The following is a 20,271-nucleotide window of genomic DNA, read 5'->3' as shown; positions in this document are numbered from 1 at the left end:
TGTATTTCATGCTGTTTTTTTTTTTTTTTTTTACACCAAGGTATTTCCTGTGTTTTTAACGATTAGCCTAGACAATCGCCTTCTACGGTGTCCATGTTTTTTGTGCTGCACTTACTTTATGTTTTTAGTTATATTCCCTGTGTCATTTATTTGTCTTACCTTGTAATGATGGGCTCACATGTTGTGGCTGCAGTTTGTAGTGGCATACCTGATCAATTCCTCTATGGCCATGTACCATTTCACCAAGCTGGTCCCTAATCATGAGAGGGACAGACAACTTCTTGTTCCAGGTCACACAGCATGCAGTGCATGCCTTGCCATTTCCTTTGTGTTGCATCACGAATTTGGGGGTGTTAATGTGATGAAACATCTCTACAAGCTGGGGGTCCACATCATTTTGGTCATAGAGTAGGTGACCAAATTTTGCATTAACTTTTGACCAGATGCTTTAATCTTACGTTTGACTTTTCCATTACAGCAGGTATACTTTTACACAGTTTTGTTACGGTTTTAAATAGAAATTTATAGATCCACCCTTAGGGGCATATTTTAAAGTTGTCATTTAAAAACAAACACCTGGAACTGCAGATAATGTTTGGTGAATGCCAGATTTACTGCTTTAAAAATATGTCCCTAATTCAAAAAACATTTATATCTAACTGATCTCTTACACATCTAAATAAAACATTGACTATGCATAAGAATGAGCAAAAATGCCCCTTTGGGACTAAAGCGCAGAATAAATGTAACACAACTAAAAGGTATTTTTTATTGTACAAAAATTTCTTGAATAAAGATTTCCTAGAAAAGTATTTTTTATTGCACAAACATTTCTTAAAGAAGACATCATGTGAGTATTAAAAAAAAAAACTTGAAATAGCTCTGACAATACCAAATACAAATTCCAAGTCTTGGAACAACTCATACATCCAAGAACCTATAATAATAATTATGAAGAATACATATAGCAGCCCCTCCCTTCTCCATTATTATTATTATAGGTTCTACGATTTATATTTGGTTTTGTCAGAGCTAAGGTTTTATAACACTCACATGAGGTCTTTTTTAAGAATTTGTACAATAAAAAATACTTTTCTTTAGATTAACCAGTTGCCTACTGGGCACTTTCACCCCCTTCCTGACCATGTTTCAGTGCTGTCGAACTTTGAATGATAATTGCGCAACACTGTACTCATATGACATTTTTATCATTTTTTTCACACAAAGAGAGCTTTTTATTATATATATTTTTTTTTTTACTACATTTTTTTTTTAATTTTTCCAGTATTACTATAAATAAAATAGAGCAGTACAGTAACAAAATGTGCACTTAAAACAACTGTAGAGGTTGTACAAATTTTGCTTCCCAAGCGCTAAGTAGGAGCAACGACAGTCCGATACCGTAATAAGTAATAGAAGGTATAGAAGGTAATGGATAGATGGAAGCTAGCGATATAAATTGGTCTCTGGAGTGGCTGGCACTATTGTATTGTATTGTACTACCAGCCTGAAATCCCACTTTAATAATATGCAAGGAGCCTTGGTGTGCATTACCCACACCAAGCATCAGATTTCACTATTCTACCTATACAAAATTATCTAAAGTTCAGTTCAACATTTCCATTATTAACACAATATTAATACAATTAGTGTAAATGCACTATAATTTGATTGTTTACCCTATTAATTAACTTTTGGCCCCTGATGTTTTTTCATATGCATTCTATTTTTTATAAAAGTGCACACATGATTTCTGCACACTTTTGGGAGATATGTATGGAGCTGAAAATTTAAAACAATCCTTTATTAATCTGGCCATACATTATATAATCTGAATCTACAATCTCTGTGCAATGTCCATTAGATTTACCAAATTACATAATATAGAGTCAAACAAAAACAATTCTTTATATATTTGTATCTAATCACATGTGCCATCATACTACATAGTTGTTTGTTTACCTAAAAGAAATAGTAAAAATTACAATGTATAGTGAAAAGTCACCGTTATGCATTCTTCAGGTTCATACATTTAAAGTGGAACACCAGACATAACTATCACCTACGTTTAATAGAATAGTAAAGGGTTGAAAAATCTGTGGGTTCTTACTGCTCTGTGTGGCTTTGTTGGAGATTTAAAGAAGAATAATCACCAGATAAAAAAAGGCTGTTAAACCCCCTGGGGCCCTGTGTATGTAGTAACTGTCTCCATTAAAATTTGAGCAGTAGATGTTGGATAAAATATTTAGTTTCTGTAATATTTGGCTTTAGCTCCACTGATCCCCCTGCCCCCAACCCCAGATGCCTAAGAACATTGGGACATTCCAATGAGGGAAGTTACAGCCAGCACTAAGCACCGCTTCCTCCCCATTCTGTAGTGTCATTTGTCCTCTTCAGTACGCACAGAATCCTGATCTACAGCCAGCTATTCAGGGGAACGGAGAAAGTGGAAAGTCAGCTTGTGCTATGAATGATTGCAGCTTGAGAAGAGGGTTTTTTTTGTTTTTGTTTCCAAAAACACAAACTAACAACAGTACATGCCAGCTACTATACTTTTCTGAAACAGCCTAGTGTAGTATCTTGCTTGTACTGTTGTCAGCTTGTGTTTTTGTGAATGAACGCTCTTTTCGCAAGCTGCAATTATTCATAGCACAAGCTGGCAGTTGCACCTCTCTCAATGCTGGACTCTGAACTAAATAGGAGGGATGAGGAGACAGCACTGCCCAGCAGAGTTCCACCAGGCAGCTTAGGAGGAGGATGAAGGGCTGTGGGGGCTTTGTGTGCATTGTCTGTCGTGCATCATCTCTTCCTGAGCTGTCAAACACAGAAAAAGGTCATCTTTTTTCAGTTAGGTGGTGGGTGGAGCGAGCTATCTGACACCACAACTCCGTAACCCCTGCACAGAATTTAGAAGGTGATAAGTGCTAAGATATCAGGATCCCTTGGGGGGGTCTTTACTGTGTACCACTGAACCAACACACCATTTAAAATCCAGCAAGTTTCCACTGAAGTTGTATGTACACGTGGTTCACCCTTCCTTGACCTGATTATAAAAATGCAGTCTTTACAGCAGTCTGGGTAAAGTAGTACCAGGAAGGTAATCCTTTTACTTAAAGGCAATATTAACCTTCCTAGTTGCATTTTGTGCTAACCTGACATTGCACAGATTAATGCATGAGCTCTGTCTGTAATGTGAGAACTGGTCTCACCTGCACCCAAACTTCAATGGACTGCCTGCATGCAGCACCTGACGTCTACACATGCGGAAAAAATTGCATATTCACAGTATACAGACCTCAGTGCCCATGCGAACAAGGCCTAAAAGAGAGCTCACTATGCAGTATTTCCTTACATTAGTACTCCCACATTTGTGATGCAACCCAAAGGAAATGGAAAGGCCTGAATTGTATACTTTGTGACCCAGAACATGAAGTTGCCTGTCCCTTTCATGATTAGGGACAAGCAAGTGAATTAATACAAGGACATAGGGGAATCCATCAGCCATGACACTACAAAGTTCAGCCACAACTTGTGAGCCCTACAGTACTAGGTAAGGCAGACAAAAAACACAGGGAATATAATTACAGTATTACCTAATTAAGACAACAAAAAAATATGAATGTGTACAATGCCTTTAAATGAAACACATCCAATGTATATTGGAGAATTAAAATGAGAAGTATGGCCATAGTCTATACTTCTCCTGTGGGTCACTAAGTTCTGCACACTTCTGTGACCCACATTCAGCCAACAGTGGGCTACAAAGCTGGTCTAGGACAATAGTGTCGGAACCGACCAGATGCCTGACTGGCAGATGGCTCAGCCTCTCAGTGCGCCATAGCCCAGCACTCCAGTGAGCAGACCGGAGAACTGAGCGGTCTTTGAGTAGAGGAGGACAGCATCGAGTTGATGCTGTAGCCATCTAAAGGAGTCTAAAGGAGTACAGATGTTTGTTATTTATATTCCTGCACTTCTCTTTTAAGTATCAATATGGTTGAACAGCAAACAAGCAAAGCATATGCAGTGAGCCCCCAATATGGGCACTGTGTATAGGTAGTTCAAACCTTGCTGAATGGCAAGGAACATTTAGACACGTCAAGGTCTATATAACAAGAACTCAGTGCTAAGGATAGCCACTTGAAAGTGTTTTGGATGATTTAAAGACGTATTTGCAGGCAGCTTTTAGTGCCTGCTTTCAAACACATTGATACTTTAAACACTGACATACAGTTGGCAAGGTTCACTTTCAATGGATAAGTGCATTTTAAATTTACTTATCCTTTTATGCTCCCGTCTCCTTGCCCAGCACTTTGAACATAGACTATACAAGCTGCAGTGCACTTTTCATTGATGTTAATGGAGGCCACGGCACGCATGCATCTGTACAGCTCAGAGGATTTCTGAAGATTTCACCTCTAGGCTGTGCGGTGTTCAAAAGAACACCCAGTGAGGATCCTTATACAGAGACATTACAGGTAAATATAAATGGTTCAAAATGCCTGGGGGAAAAGAAGGGCAAAAAAGGTTAAATACGCTTAAAGTACACCTAAAGCGTATACATCATTAAAACTACTTCCATGTAAGATACATTGAAAATGAAGGCGACATTCATTTATACTGTATCCGCACATGTGGTGCATCTATGACTTTTTTTTTTTCTAAGGCAGGAAGGAGAACTTACACTTGAACTGTCACTTAGCATGTACCTACTTGACATTTATGGAAGTAATGGATTGTGAGATGTAATATGAGATCTGAACATTTCTAACAAGGCAGAGACAACGTGACCTGTGGCATACCACAGGCTTGATTCATCAAGCTGCAATATCACTTATCTCTGCTAAGAGTGCCATATCCAGAAATATTATCACATGTCACAATATTGCTCGCTTTACTAAAGATGGAAAACTTGCATTCATTATTAATTATTATTTCAACACCCACTTCACAAAAACATTTTATTAGGCAAAAAAGCTACATAAAAGTACTAGTACATTGCAAAGTCCAACAGGTGTCCTCTCAGATTTGATGGTATACTGTATATGTATATATGTTTAAAGTTAATACAGTATATGAATATTTTTTTTTTAATGAACAGTAAACACCGGGTTTGGTGGCAGGCAGCGGAGAGTATCCTAGGCACTCTCTGTAGTGCAGATCTTAGATCTTTGGTAGAATTGGCAATATATTAGTAAGTAAAGCTATCATGGGATAAGTGGCTGACATTTTCTAACTTACTTCTGAAAGTGCTAGTTGCTTAAGTCACTGACCCTGCAAAAGTAAGCATATCAAGAGAGCCTGAAAAACCAGGATGTAGGCAAGAGAAATATGATGGCCAAGCAACCAGTAAATTTAAAGGGAGAGGTCAGTGGTAAACGGTATCCTCCATTTCTCTCTTACAATAGGTTTCCTTGACCTCTGGAAGGTTTTACCCCCTACATGACCAGGCCATTTTTTTGCTATTCAGCATTGAGCTACTTTAACTAGCAGTTGCGCGGTCATGCAACATTGTACACAAATTAACCACTTGCCGACCAGCCGCCGAACATATACTGCAGCAGGTCAGCTCTATTAAGCGAAACAACGTACCTGTACGTTGTTTCATGTAATAGCCAGTGGGGACGCACGCTCGCTAATTGGCTAGAGGGGGAGCTAATGAGCCGTTCTGCTGAACTTGTGCCTACTGGCCACCTGCGATCACTTCCCATAGAGACAGAAGGGCGGTCTGCCGATGTAAACAAGGTAGACGGCCGTTCTGTCACAGATGAACACAGGGATCCTGTGTTCCTGCTAATCAGGAACACAGATCTCTAGTTTTATCTAGTTAGTCCATCCCCCACACGGTTAGAAAGCACCCCCTAGATACACAATTAACACTCTGATCGCCCCTGGTGTTAACTCCTTCCCTGCCAGTGTCATTATTACAGTAACAGTGCATATTTTTAGCACGGATTACTGTAGTAATGTCACTGGTCCCCTCAAAAGTGTCAAAAATGTCAGTTAGGGGTCCGATCTGTTCACCGCAATGTCGCAGTCCCACTAAAAACTGCTGATTGGTGCCATTACTAGTAAAAAAATTAAATAAATAAATAAATAAAAATGCCATAAATCTATCCCCTAGTTTGTAGACACGATAACTTTTGCGCAAACCAATCAATATACACTTATTGGGATTTGTCTTACCAAAAATATGTGGCAGAATACATATTGGGCTAAAATGATGAAAAAAAATGTGATTTTTTAATTTTTTTATATTGGCTATGTTTTATAGCAGAAAGTAAAAAATACTGTTCTTTTTTTTTTTTAGAATTGTCGCTCTTTTTTTGTTTATAGCGCAAAAAATAAAAACCGCAGAGGTGATCAATTACCACCAATTTGTGAGAAAAAAAGGACATTAATTTAAAATGTATATAATTTTTTCACACAAATAGCTCTTTCTTTTGGCGTTATTTGATCACCACTGGGTTTTTTATTTTTTGCTTTATAAATTAAAAAATACAATATTTTCTACTTTCTGTTAAAAATCATATCCAATAAAAGCAAATTTCTTCAAAAAATTAGGCTAAAATGTATTCTGTTACATTTCTTTGGTAAAAAAAAAAAAAATCTCATAAAGCGTATATTAATTGGTTTGCGTGAAAATTATCCAAAGGCCCCTAAAATGCCAGGACAGTACAAATACCCCACAAATTACCCCTTTTTTGGAAAGTACACAGCCTGAGGTATTTAGTAAGAGGCATGGTGAGTTTTTTAAAATTGTAATTTTTGGTCACAATTTTTTTGAAAATAAAGAAAATAAACTAAATTTGGGGTTTTTTTTCACACTTATTTACATACTGCCATCAGTGCAGTATAGCGTCATCATATGACGGCTGTGGTGGTGATCACCAATACTGATGAGTGACATTTTTTACATTTTTCCTTTTTTTTTTTTACTAAATTTTATTTATTTATCAATTTTTCCATTAAATTTTTACATACATTCATGTTATCAGTTATTATTTACATTTTATTGACATTCAATATCTTCCCCCCAATTGGGGGTTGGGTACATCATCATTGTGCTATATTCATATCCTAAATATTCCCCAGATATCAGGTTTGCTTAGACCCTTTTTTCTCTGGCCTCTGCGATATCTCAACCCAAAATATTACATTAAACAAAAAACACCCCATCGTAAATAGATGGAGGAGACAGAAAAAGAGAAAGAAAAAAAAAAAAAGGGGGAGGGGGGATCAGGCTGGCTTGGGGAAAATTCCTTTTTTTTTTTTAACTAGTTTTTTTTGTACATCCTGTCATCAGAGCAGTTCAGTGTCACCATAGCAACACTGGACTACTCTGGGGCATTATCAGTTATGTTATAATTTTTTAACACTTTTATTGCTTTTACAGAGGTTATCACTGTATAAGTAATAGTTTGTTGTCATGAATGGGTTATTATTCATGAACAGCTTGCTTATGGTTGTGATCTGTGATTGGCTACAGCTAATTACAAGGTACAGGCAGCCAGGTATTTCTTACCTGGCTGCCATTTCTTTTGGGCCAATCACAGATCACAACCATAAGCAAGCTGTTCATGAATGGAAAGATATTCATGAGAGTTTGTTTACATTGTTATCATGTGATCACTATGACCAATCATATCGATCACAACCGGAGTATCCAAAAGTACAAGCTGCTCATTGCTAACATAAGGGAAACTAAAACACAACCACACAGTAAAGTACCATGAAATATCTGAAGATTAGACTTTTACAAAGATTTAATGGACAGCTGAAAACCTGTGGCATGTTAACTATTGGGTACAGGTCACCAATTGTGGTCAGACAGCAGCAAGGTGGGGGGGGGGGGTACTGGTACGGGCTGCTATCACTAAGGATGAACTAGTTGGATCCTTTCCGATTAAAGGTGGCTTCGAATTCAACTGAATAACTTGCTGCCAGTTCCTGGATGGTACTTTCTTAAAGCAGCAGTGCAAATAAAACTCAACAGCATTCAAGAAGGCCTTGATCTCTGATGCAGGACAAAACACCATTACATGCATCCAAGTATTCAACTGCTTACCTAGCTAGCAAAGGCCTCAAAAGATAATTGCTTACTGACCTGGCCCCATTCCTCAACTGACTTTACCACTTGCTTACTGGGCATTTATACCCTCTTCCTGACCAGGCCAATTTTCAGCTTTCATATCTCTCACACTTTGAATGACAATTGCGAGGTCATGCAACACTGTATCCAAATGAAATTTTTATATTTTTTTTCACACAGATAGAGCTTTCATTTGGTGGTATTTGGAGTTTTTATCTTTTGCTAAACAAACAAAAAATTTTGAGAAAAAAAAAATAGTTTTTTTATATTTTGTTACAAAATTTTGCAAACAGGTAGTTTTTCTCCTTCACTGATGGGCACTGATGAGGTGGCACTGATAGGCTGCACTGATGGGTGGCATGGAGAAGTGGCACGGCAGTGGTGGGCACTGATCAGGAGGCACTGATAGGCACTGATTAGCAGTACTGATGGGCACTGACAGATGGCATTTAGGGGACCAATGTGCCACTAACAGAAGATGGTTAACGGCTTTCTTCTTTTCTTCACACTGATGGCTATTTTCTTTACGCTGACGACGTGAAGAAAAAAAAAAGCCGATAACCAGCTTCTGTTTACTTTCATAATCAGCTGTCATGAATTGACAGCTGATCACATGGTAAAGGGCCCGCTGTAATTGGCCCTGCTCTGTGATCAGCCGAGACCCAAGGACTCGGCGATCACAGGGCACGCAGGCGGCACAAGTTTTGAAGCCCGCACTGTAGCTGTCTTTCAGCTATAGCGCAGGTGTCAAGTGGTTAAATCATAATATGATATTATGGGCCCTTCCCAATAGCAACGTTTATAGTAAGGGAAGGAGATACACCTCTTTGAACAGCATTTGGGAGGCTGTGGTAGCTGATTTAGCAAAAGATCATCATTAAAAGAAAAAAAAAACTGACAGACACTGAGGATGGAAGGCTAAAGGCACTAAAAAGGAGAGTGGAATATGGTCATGTATACAGCATTTAGTGAATGTGACTTTTACCAAACAGTCACAGGTGTTGAAATAATAATTTAAAACACAAGAACCAGGAATATTCACCTGCAGGGAATGTCAGATGAACTGTTTTATAAGTATTGTATGCCTCGTACGTAACACATGATAGTAAACAATTGAGAGGGTAAATTAAAAAAAAAAAAAAAAAATTGAATTGCTTAATAACTCTACACAGGAATATCTGCCCAGTTACTGCACAGACCTATATTTTTCCAAAAATGGTACACATTTGTATTTGATGTAAAATACAATTTTGAATTTACTAAAAACATAATAGCATTTGCCCAAAATTTGTCAACAAAATGTATAGTAATATCTATTGTTTAATACATTCACACCAAAAAAAAGAAAAAATGTGAACGATTAATCCAAAAATATGAAAAGATCTTTTAAAAAATGTTTTCACAGAAGATTCATATAACTTTCACACAGGATTGATACATTTTTCTAATTGGATTTGATTAAAAAAATGTGTGAAACCTAAAGTGAATACTATGCAAATCCCATGTGAAAGCATTGATAAATAGACCCATATATTGGTTTTTAAAGGCAGAAGGATTTTTTATCATAATGCATTCCCTGCATTGAGATAAACAAACCTTCTGTATGCAGCAGCTCCCCCTAATCCTTACCTGAGCCCCATCTAAATCCAGCGATGTTGAACAAGAGACTCGACTATCCGGGACTCTCCCTCCTAAATGAACAAGACACACACAGCGGGTGCCATTGACTCCTGCTGCTGTCAAAGTCAGTGAGCTAATAAGGAGAGAGAAGGGGCTGGGCCGATCCACAGTTCCCTGTCCGAATGGACACATTGAGCAGCGGCTCGGCTCAGGTGCCCCCAGAGCAAGCTGCTTGCTTTGGGGGCACTCAGCAGGAGGGAGGGGCCAGGAGAGCTGACGAGGGACCCGATAAAAGGAGGATCTGGGCTGCTCTGTGCAAAACCACTGCACAGAGCAGGTAAGTGTAACCCATTTGTTATTTTTAGTCTTTAGTATCACTTTAAGTGATCTATGTGAAAACTTTTTTTTTTTTTTGGTGTAACTGGTTGATCCTTATTAAATCAAACCCTATATTAGAAACATTTTGGAGGATGCAAATAATCAAACACCATAATGTGGCTATGCTAAGTGTAGGGTACAATACATAAAACGGGGTTAAATGTAGAGTCTTCCTTTCCTTTAGCATTGATCTAGGTTAAACAAAGGAACACAGACACAATACTAGCTTATACAGTACATTTATCTTTTAAAAAATGATAAGGCTAAGAAATTATCAGCTTAGAAATTACATTTCTTATCTACCTTGCTCCCTTCAAACATTCAGAATGATACTTGCCTCAGATACTATGGAGGTGAAGTTGTTTGCATATCGGACATGCTTGATAAAGTCTTCATCACTGAGGCCTTCTTCCTTATCAATCTGATATTCTGGTGCAGCGCCCACAATGACAATCAACATCGACTGAAAAGCCACATACACCTAACAGCAAGGAAACCAGATCATCAGTTAAAAGGGACAATGTCATTTTTGTGTATACTTTTTTAATAAAAATATGAATATAACCTTTATAAAGTTCAAGTATGGCAGTTTTTTTTAATTCTTTATTTATTGATTTTTTCCTTAGGCTCCGTTCACATGTCAGCGTATGGATCGTGGCGCGATCCCGCCCGCGATCCGGAGATTATTGCAAATCGGGGGACGCCTGTGCGTTGCCCGTGATTTGCAATAGCCCCCCAAACGCTGAGCGATGTTGCCGCGATTTCCGCCTGCCGAATTGCGGTAACATCGCGCAAAAAAAATCGTGGGACGCATTACGCCCAAAAAAGTACAAGAGCTTCTTTGGAGCGTATTGCGTCCCGCGATTTTTTTGCGCGATGTTACCGCGATTCAGCAGGCGGAAATCGCAGCAACATCGCTCAGCGTTTGGGGGGCTATTGCAAATCACGGGCAACGCACAGGCGTTCCACGATTTGCAATAATCTCTGGATCGCGGGCGGAATCGCGGCGATTCTGCCCGCGATCCATACGCTGACATGTGAACGGAGCCTTACATACAGAACAAAAGAAAACACAAAAGATCTCAACTTGGAGATCAAGGTATTCAATATCAACCTCAGTGATAACAATGGATATATCGAATCTGCAAGGGCACAATATAGATTGAAAGATTTGTGAATACAGTTTACAAATGCCCAATCATACATCCGATAGACACTAGGAGGCATGTAGTGGAGGTTAACTGGGACAGTCTTTTGTCCACTAGGGCTCCTTTGCGCACCACTGAGCTACTACTGAAATAGGCCCAAGGTGTGCAAATGAAAAAAAACGAAAAATGGGGTGAGAGTAGGATAAGAGTTGTGGCAAAGGTAGGTAGGAAAGTGTCGCTACCGGTCCCCCTTCGCACATGAATAAATAAATTTCACCTAGCTAGGCAGCTTCTGAGGTTAGGCTAAAGTGTCCATCCATATGGTTGGCCAAGGCCATCAGTCCCTCCATGTGTTTAATTTCGGTAATTGCAAACCACAGACTGATGGGTGGTGTGGATGTTTTTCTCCAGCATGCTGGATTGCATGCCTTTATGGTGGTGAGTAAATGAATCAATAATGAGTGTTTATACCGTTTCAGAGATAGAGGGGTTAGGTGGAGAAATGCCCCTGCATCTTCTAGTAAGAGATGTCAGTGATTCATTTTGAAATTCAATGTTTAACCTGGGAACAGAAGCTCTGCACCTTGTTACAGGACAAGAATATGTGGAGCATGGTACCCTCCTCCTCTAGGCATCACCAGCAGGGAACACTATAGCTTTTAGAGGGTTTAAGATACCCTATACCACCTAGAAATGTTCAAATACTGCATGAGACAGAAACCTTGTGGGTCATTTGTATGATTCGGTCACACTGTTCATCACTAAAGGAAGTGTAAAGGTCTGCTTTCCACTATATAAGATATTTAAGAGGTGTTGAATTTGGTAGGGAGGACAATCTGTGGTATGACTGAAATAGTCCATGGAATCATCTTATCAAGACATCATTTTTCAAATTCCAAGTGGGTTGGGTAGCGTGGTCATCATTCCAAAATTGTGGGAGATAAAATGTTGTAATTGCATTACTTCCATAGTGGAAGAGGAGATTCAAACATTGACTCAATTCCCGCTAGGGACAGCCAAGTACTGTCCTGGAAAATGTGTATCAAACTATATTTCTGCTCTTAGAGGTTGGGTAAGAAGGACTCATTGTTGAGTCCCAATGCAAAGCTGGGGTGTGAGATTACCAGAGTTAGCCCAGAGGGATGAGTGTCTGATATGACAAAGGGTCTAAGCGATTTTACTAGAGCTACTTTTATTCTGATCATCAGATGACCGAGAAGCTGGCTAGGGGTATCCAAATGTAACCAAGGGAGGCTCCCTAGAACGTATTCAGAAAAATGTTGCCATATTGAATTGTAGACATTTCAGAGCTACTTCACAGTGAGGAGTAAACCCCCCCCCCCCCAAACAGAGAGGAGTGGTTAGAAAGAGGCGTAACTATGGGAGGGGGAAATGGTCCTATCCTGAAAGATATACGCCCACAGGAAAGAACAGAGCATGATAGCTGAACCAATGAGAATTGCCCTATACAAGGCTATGGGAGATGGGTTTATATTAGATTCGGTGAGAGAGGGTGACTTCCTGTTTGGCATGGGAGAGCGAGAGCCATCACTAAAGGTAATTATGAAGGATTAAGGGTTTACATTGTATATTTTATTTGTGTCGGTCATAGTGTGTGTGTATATGAGTCTATACTCTATGCATGGTATTTGTTCAGTTAAACTAGGAATATTATACATTTTGTAGTATGTACAATAGTTGGATTGTTGTAAATTACGTAGGCTTTTCAAACCCTATACAAATAAATAATTGTTGTGTTAAAGTTTTCATTCACAGTCATAGAACTCTAATTTTTAACCCAAATATTGTCTGAGATAAATTAACTCTCATATTGTTAGGGTAACATAATTGGCAATCATGAAACATTGAACAGTCTGAAAATATTTAATACAGCAAATACCAAGATTTGGGTAAGGTTATTGAGCTGGGTTTAAACTGAGGCAGTTTCCCGGTAGTCTGAAGGCCACAGCAATTAATCTAGGAAAAACAATGAAAAATTGTTTTAGTGGGTATTAGAAAAGGATACACCACAGTTTTTTTTTTTTTTTTTTTTTTTAAATTCCCATAATTATGGTTATATATATCAGATGAACTTTTGCAGACCGGTCACTGTAATTGGGAGGATATATCTTTGACGGGAAAATTTTGTTTTTATTTTTTGTTTTGTTCTGTGAAAGCTTACCAAGCATCATGTCTTGCGGTGGCTTTATGGATGAAGTTGTTATTTGAAAACCACTGAAAGGGTGTCGTTTTTATTGTTGAGTTTTGAAAAATCTCACAATTTCTAGTTTTTTGTTTTAAAGACACAAAGGACTAGCTTGATTCAGGCTGCCTCTTGTGTTCTTTTGTTGAAGAAGGTTCAAACAAATCTGTGTTCTTGGTTTTAATAGTTTTTCTTCAATTTTTAATGTTTTTTTTGTTATTTGTCTTTTAATTATTTTGTTTTTGTTTTAAAGACGCAAAGGAAGTACTTGATTCTTGTCCTCTCTTGTGTTCTTTGTTGACAAGTTTCAACAAGTCTTAGCTGGTTTTAATTTTTTTTATTTTATTTTTGTTTTTAATCTTTGTATCATTATTTTTTTTGTTTGTGTTTTTAATAACAAAAAAAACTTGATATGCTGGTCTTCTATTGTGTTTGGTGGTGTTGATGAAAAAGTTCAACAAGTTTTGGTAGGCTTTGTTCATCATGGTGGTCAGATTAAAAACTATCTGGCAGAATCATGGTATAGTAAGTTTGATCTGGGTTAAACCACGTTAAAATACCAAACTGTGGAAAGTTGGGTATTGAAGCGAATATCAGGATAAAAAGTTTTTTTAATTATTTGAAAAAGTCTAAAATAGGTTGCATTTAGCATAGTCTTTTAGACCTGGATTTTCTTTTTAAACACAGGTCACCCTGCCGAGTACTTGATACATTTCAGTTGTAGTAGATTTAAGTCTGTTTACCTTTTGCAAACTGAATTGGGAGGTAACCCATTGGTATAAACACCACATTGTTTACCCTTCTATTGTCTACCTAGAGGCTGGTTTCTGGGGAACTCCCTAGTGTTTGTAGCTGGCTACGTGCTCTATGGTGCTCGCTCTATTGTGTTTTGGGAGGAGAGTCAGCCGAGTCAAGGAGATACTATTGTTATTTTAATTTGTGTGTCTCTACCCAGTTGCACATTCTAGTGTAAACATCTGTGGGGTTACTCCAAAACATGGAGAAATTGATTGCCAAGATGGATAAAGCTAAAGATAGAGAGACGATGATAAAAGCCATGGAGGTTTCTAAAAACCCATGGGAATGGGCCCAACAGTATGTAAATTTAAAGCTAACAGTGAAAAAATACAGCAAACGTGAGGGTAAGACTGCATTACTTTTTGCTGCCTGCTGGTTGGCCAAGAACTACAACCATTTAATGGTGCAAAATACATCCTTAAAAGGAGGATCTGCAATTAGCCAAAAATACTATTAGTAACTTACAAGTTGCTATAACAAATTCTAATGTCAGCCACCAGCAAACAACCAGAGACAACAATAAAGGCCTGAGAGATAGTGACCAGCTAGCAAATAGTCAGACAGAGGCAGATAATAAAGGTATATGGTTGTCTGCACCCTCATGTCAGGAGCGGCTGGTCCAATTTCCCCATACCAGGGATTGCAATGCAACTGGTTTGGGTATTCCTAGAGGCAACAGGAAAGTATCCCCATCAGAAACTTGTGCTAGGCTGAGAAACTCAGTGGAAGGGGGGAGCTCTAATGAAAGTGCCCCATTATCTGGTACACTGCCAGAAAAAGTTGCTAATCCAGTTGTAGGCATTGAATATTCACAGTCTATAACTACACCAGTGGTTAAGAGACCAGTTAAAACATTACAAAAGGTAAAATGCTACACATGCGGATTATTTGGCCACATTGCAAAATTTTGTATGTCCCTTGGTGAAAAGATGGTGACACCCAATCAATATAGGACCCAGAGGCGGGAAGTTGAAGTGTATTTACCACGCTGGGGAACCTGGCCTAGGAGTACAAAATATGAAAAGATCAGATCAGGCATTCCTTCCGCAACTATGCACGCTGAGAATGAATATTTGCGGTATGAAATTCAACAGCTAAAAGTGGAAAGAGATGATTTTGTCAGAGAATTCCACACTTTTAAAAAAACGTTTATCGAATCCTTGAATTGGAAAGATAAGGAAGGAGGAATTTGCACAGTGGAAAGATCCCAAATAGGAATGGGGAAACAAAGAATATAACTTATATTTTGGTGGTCTAGAATGTTGTATGGTTTGATTTCAGTATGTTTTATGGAAAACGGCTAGATTACTAACTTTCATCTATAAGTTTATATTTTACAGGCTCAGTGAATTCATAAAAAAAAATACTTACCCATAAAGCAGGGGTGTATAGAGATGTGTATATATATATATATACCTAAAAACACACACACCTAACAAAGGTAATGTATTCTAGGCTAGGTACTAGGAGTTCATTGTATTATTCTTTTTTATGTTTCTCTTTATTTCAGAAAGGTTAAAAATTTGGCAAAACAACAGACTTGCTGTGTCTGTTTTCTTTTATGCCATAGTTAAATTACATGTAAGTTTTTTGTTTTCCATGTTTATTTCCTAATTTATGGTTCTTTTCTCTACTCCCTATCCATAACGTATTGCATTTAATCTCAATGAATGGGTGTGTCTGTGTGAGGTAATGGATATGTAGGAAATGTCTATGAGTAAACCAACATTTTTTTCAGGGGTCTGAACAGACCATGGGTCAATGACCATCAATAAGAATTGTGATCACAATAACGCGCATGCTTTCGCTTTTAATTTCTTTTGTAATGAGCTCAGTACTGGTACCAAAGAGTTTCTAAAATTTTCAAAAAACTGTGCACAGATAGGCGATCTCAATCATTAGAACATGCAGAAACTGTAGGAATTTTTTTGTTGTTGTTTCTCTTTTGTCTTTTCCTGGGGCTTGGAGTGAAGTTTTCATTCACTCTGATACTCAGAAACTACATAACACATTATTTTGTACCTTATGGCATCTTATATTTTGTGTTTTGTTTTTTTTTTTGTTCCTTTTATCAACAGAGTATATGTGGGGGTGTCTTAACATGTTTTTTTTTAATGTACTGTCGAGATTGATTCATTACCTCTGCTGGAAGTCTGTTATTAAGAACCTCTCATAAGAGGTTGAGTAAGGTGTTATTAATCATCTCTTAGTCTTGTATTTTAGGAACAATACACAAACCAACATCGGTGGACAAGGCAGATATGTCCCAGACATGACAATATTGTTTAGGAACAAAAATAACACAGAGGACCGTATAGCATGTTTTTTTTGTTTATGCATGCTGTAAGGAGACGCCTCTGAATTGGAGTAATTACCGTCATTCAAAAATATATATATATTTTTTTTTTTGTGGTGTCTCTTTCATAAACCAGAGTTTCTCTCTGTACATTTTTTTTTTTTTGTTTTTCAAAGCCTGAAGTACACAGGGGTTGTATTGTTTTTTCAAGGTCTGACTTCCACAGTCATGTTAAAAGAAGACTAATTGATATGGTAATTCCCTACCATACAGGGAGTGTCTTTTTGAATAACTGCAAAGTTTACAAGCATTTTGATTTTTTTTGTTTTGAACAAACATACCACTTCATTTCTCTGTAAAAAGAGAAAGGTGTAGGGCAAAGGTAATGTTGAGCCAGCACCAAATCTGTACGTTTTTAATTTTATTTTTTTTAATTATTTTTTTATTTATTTTAATCTTTATTTCCTTTTTTAATATCATTTTTTTTATTTTATTTTTATTTTTTATATATTTGTTTATTATTGATTTTATTTTTAATTTTTTTATTATTCTAATTTTTTTTTGGTAACTATTTCTCTTTCTTTCCTTTATCACCTTAATTTGTGGGGTGATTCCATATTTTTGGTTTTGCTATAAAAAAAAAAAGAGGGGAGTATGGGGAACATTATAGTGAGAACAGTGAAATATTGGTATAGCATATTAAAGCTTTCATAGAGCATTGTGTTTATGGGCCAGTTCACAACAGTTTTGTATCCCTTCCACCATGGAATAATTGTGTTATATACATTTATTGAAGCTCCCTCTAGTCATTTAGCGATTACCAACTATGGCAATAGGAACAATAACACCAGGTTTTGGGCAACAGTCACTCAACAATTGTTTTTTTTGTACATGGTACACAAAGTCCGCTCTACAGCTCAAATATGTGGCAGTCATCACATGTAGTCAGTTTTTTTTTTTCTTTCTCTCCACATTAAAATCATTTGTCAATTTTTTTGGGTGCCATGATTAAGTTCAAAGAGCATCGCTTGCATATCATATAGATATACTGGGACTTGTGAGACTCATAGTGATTGGCAAATAGCTGACCTGGTATAGTACAATTGTACTTAAAAGTAATGTAATTTAGTGATTCCCGAAGCCACGAGTAGCTGGTGACATCACACTTATCTGCATTCTGACATTACCTAATTTTGTCTGCTTGGTTGACACTGCCTACTCTGTTCGGAGCCTGCTAAAGGAATGATCTCTGTCTCACAGCCTGCCAAAATGCATGACTCCTACAGTAGCTACATACGTTAGCAAAGGACGAAACTACGTGCACAATTGTGTGGCACCAGCGAAGAGCCCACCGGGGTTTGGATAACTGAACACAGTTTCAGTAAACAGAGTCAGTGGTGAGTTGCGGGTAGCAACAGAACCCCCCTGGAGACTTGAAGGGTCACACACCACACAGTGGTAACCAGCAGAATGCAGGGCAGAGTTATCTGCAGGCATATGACAATGGATGAATAAAGGGGGTGATGAAAATCTAGAAGCACCTGGCTGAAGGAGGTAATTATTCAAATTGATAAACATTCCAATGAAAAAGGGTCTCACTATTAGGTCACAGTAAATCTATAGCAAGGCTAAACAAAGGTCTGAAAAGTACACATGTTTCTCTCCCTACCTGTGTCCACAATAATAAAGTATAATCACAGAAAGCCAGGAAAGCTGGTCCATAGCCTTATACGGAATACACTTTATCCATTTGGAATCCCCATGGAAGGCCGTCCCAGAAGCAAGAGCAACAGGACCAGATTTGCATTATGGACTTTCATACTATTATTATTGGACTATTGAGAACTCTTATCCTCATTTTTTTTGTGGTTTGGACTCTTAGTATTTTTATTTTTTTTAATTTTTTTTTCTTCCATCATTATGGAGGTATTACATCCAGAACAAGTAATGAACTGCTGACACTGAGATCCAGGAATGTGGGTCTGTAGAGACGGAGAGTTTATAGAGTTTTTTTTTTTTTCAACTAGTTTTATTTCAGATAGAGTGACAAACGCTCAAAAGGAGATTACACCTAAACCATTATGTTATGTGGGGCCTTGGCTTTCTGCAGGCCCCAAGCGGGCATCTGTTGCCATATTGAATTTAGGCGTAATCTCCCTTACCGTGTTGTGATGATGAGGAGATTATGTATAAATCTCCATTGTAGAGATTGTAAATATTTATGTAAATATATACATGTATGAGATATTGAGTTTTGGATTTTACATTTAGTTGAGATATGATTGTCAATTATATGAAGCTGTGGGACTTCCTTTCGGCAGTCAGTTCAAGGAACCTGTTTAACAAGTCCATTTAAAATGCAGGCCTGAGCTACCAGGGGGCAACTGCTATTTACATATAAACACATACTGATAGTATCATCCTGTGATTACATCTTTGGAAGCTAGAATTTCTGGGGCCACAGGTTTCAAGGACACATCTTGCATATCTTAAGTAGCCATTTCAGAGCTACTCCACAGTGAGGAGTAAACCCCCCCCCCCCCCAAACAGAGAGGAGTGGTTAGAAAGAGGCGTAACTATGGGAGGGGGAAATGGTCCTATCCTGAAAGATATACGCCCACAGGAAAGAACAGAGCATGATAGCTGAACCAATGAGAATTGCCCTATACAAGACTATGGGAGATGGGTCTATATTAGATTCGGTGAGAGAGGGTGACATCCTGTTTGGCATGGGAGAGCGAGAGCCATCACTAAAGGTAATTATGAAGGATTAAGGGTTTACATTGTATATTTTATTTGTGTCGGTCATAGTGTGTGTGTATATGAGTCTATACTCTATGCATGGTATTTGTTCAGTTAAACTAGGAATATTATACATTTTGTAGTATGTACAATAGTTGGATTGTTGTAAATTACGTAGGCTTTTCAAACCCTATACAAATAAATAATTGTTGTGTTAAAGTTTTCATTCACAGTCATAGAACTCTCATTTTTAACCCAAATATTGTCTGAGATAAATTAACTCTCATATTGTTAGGGTAACAAAAAACATTGCACAAATTGAACACATTGCATTGTCTGGTTTGGAATACACCAGCTCAGGATCTGAGACGTGTGCCGCCTTGTGGTGTTTAAATGTCTCGGGGAGACCAATACAACCCAAATGTTTGAGCCTGGTCAGGAGTTTCTGCTGGACTTTGTTTGCCTTGCCTGCTCATAAGAATTTCCAAAAATTCACTCCATAATTGTCTAAGAAAGTGGCTAGGGATGTGCACTGGAAGTGTTTGGCATAAATAGACTAGATGGGTGAGTTTAGTCATTTTAAATGCACTTCTGCTTCTGAACCAGGACTTTAATTTAGTGGACTATGCATTCAACTCTCTCCTAGTCTGGGTCAGAAATTGGGGAAAGTTGGCTTGGAACAAGTCTCCCATGTTAGGTGTGTGATCCCGAGGTATTTTACGTGTCCTGAGGACCAGTCGAATGGAAATGGTGCTGAAGCATGTCCATCACTGCCTGGGGGACGTTGATGTTTATTGCTTTTGATTTTTGTAGATTCAATTTAAAGTTTGAGAACTAGTGAAGATCATAGATTTTCAGCTTCCACAGTGATCCCACATGTATAGCACATACATACTTAACATTATGCCAAACTGGACCAATACCAATGTACATAAGCAAAAATTGCCATACCTAAACTTCAGCTTTAAATTAGACCTAATCCCGGTTATGAACCCTG

The 20,271-nt window shown here is 38.0% G+C and overlaps 1 protein-coding gene across 1 annotated transcript in view; it reads right to left on the bottom strand.

The window, feature by feature from the left end:
- Nucleotides 1–20,271, bottom strand: part of LOC309564274 (solute carrier family 22 member 15-like) — a gene marked incomplete at its 3' end in the record, with an annotated part of 458,247 nt that overhangs the window by 359,897 nt on the left and 78,079 nt on the right. Inside the window, exon 2 of the mRNA XM_082268897.1 lies at nucleotides 10,425–10,568. Coding sequence (XP_082125023.1) covers nucleotides 10,425–10,568 — 144 coding nt within the window. The remainder of the gene's footprint in view (nucleotides 1–10,424; nucleotides 10,569–20,271) is intronic.

This window comes from Pelophylax lessonae (assembly GCF_965119305.1).
Source record: "Pelophylax lessonae genome assembly, chromosome: 9".
NCBI classification, from domain to species: domain Eukaryota; kingdom Metazoa; phylum Chordata; class Amphibia; order Anura; family Ranidae; genus Pelophylax; species Pelophylax lessonae.
Note: the sequence above shows the minus strand (reverse complement) of the source record. Positions and strands in the feature narration are given on the sequence as shown.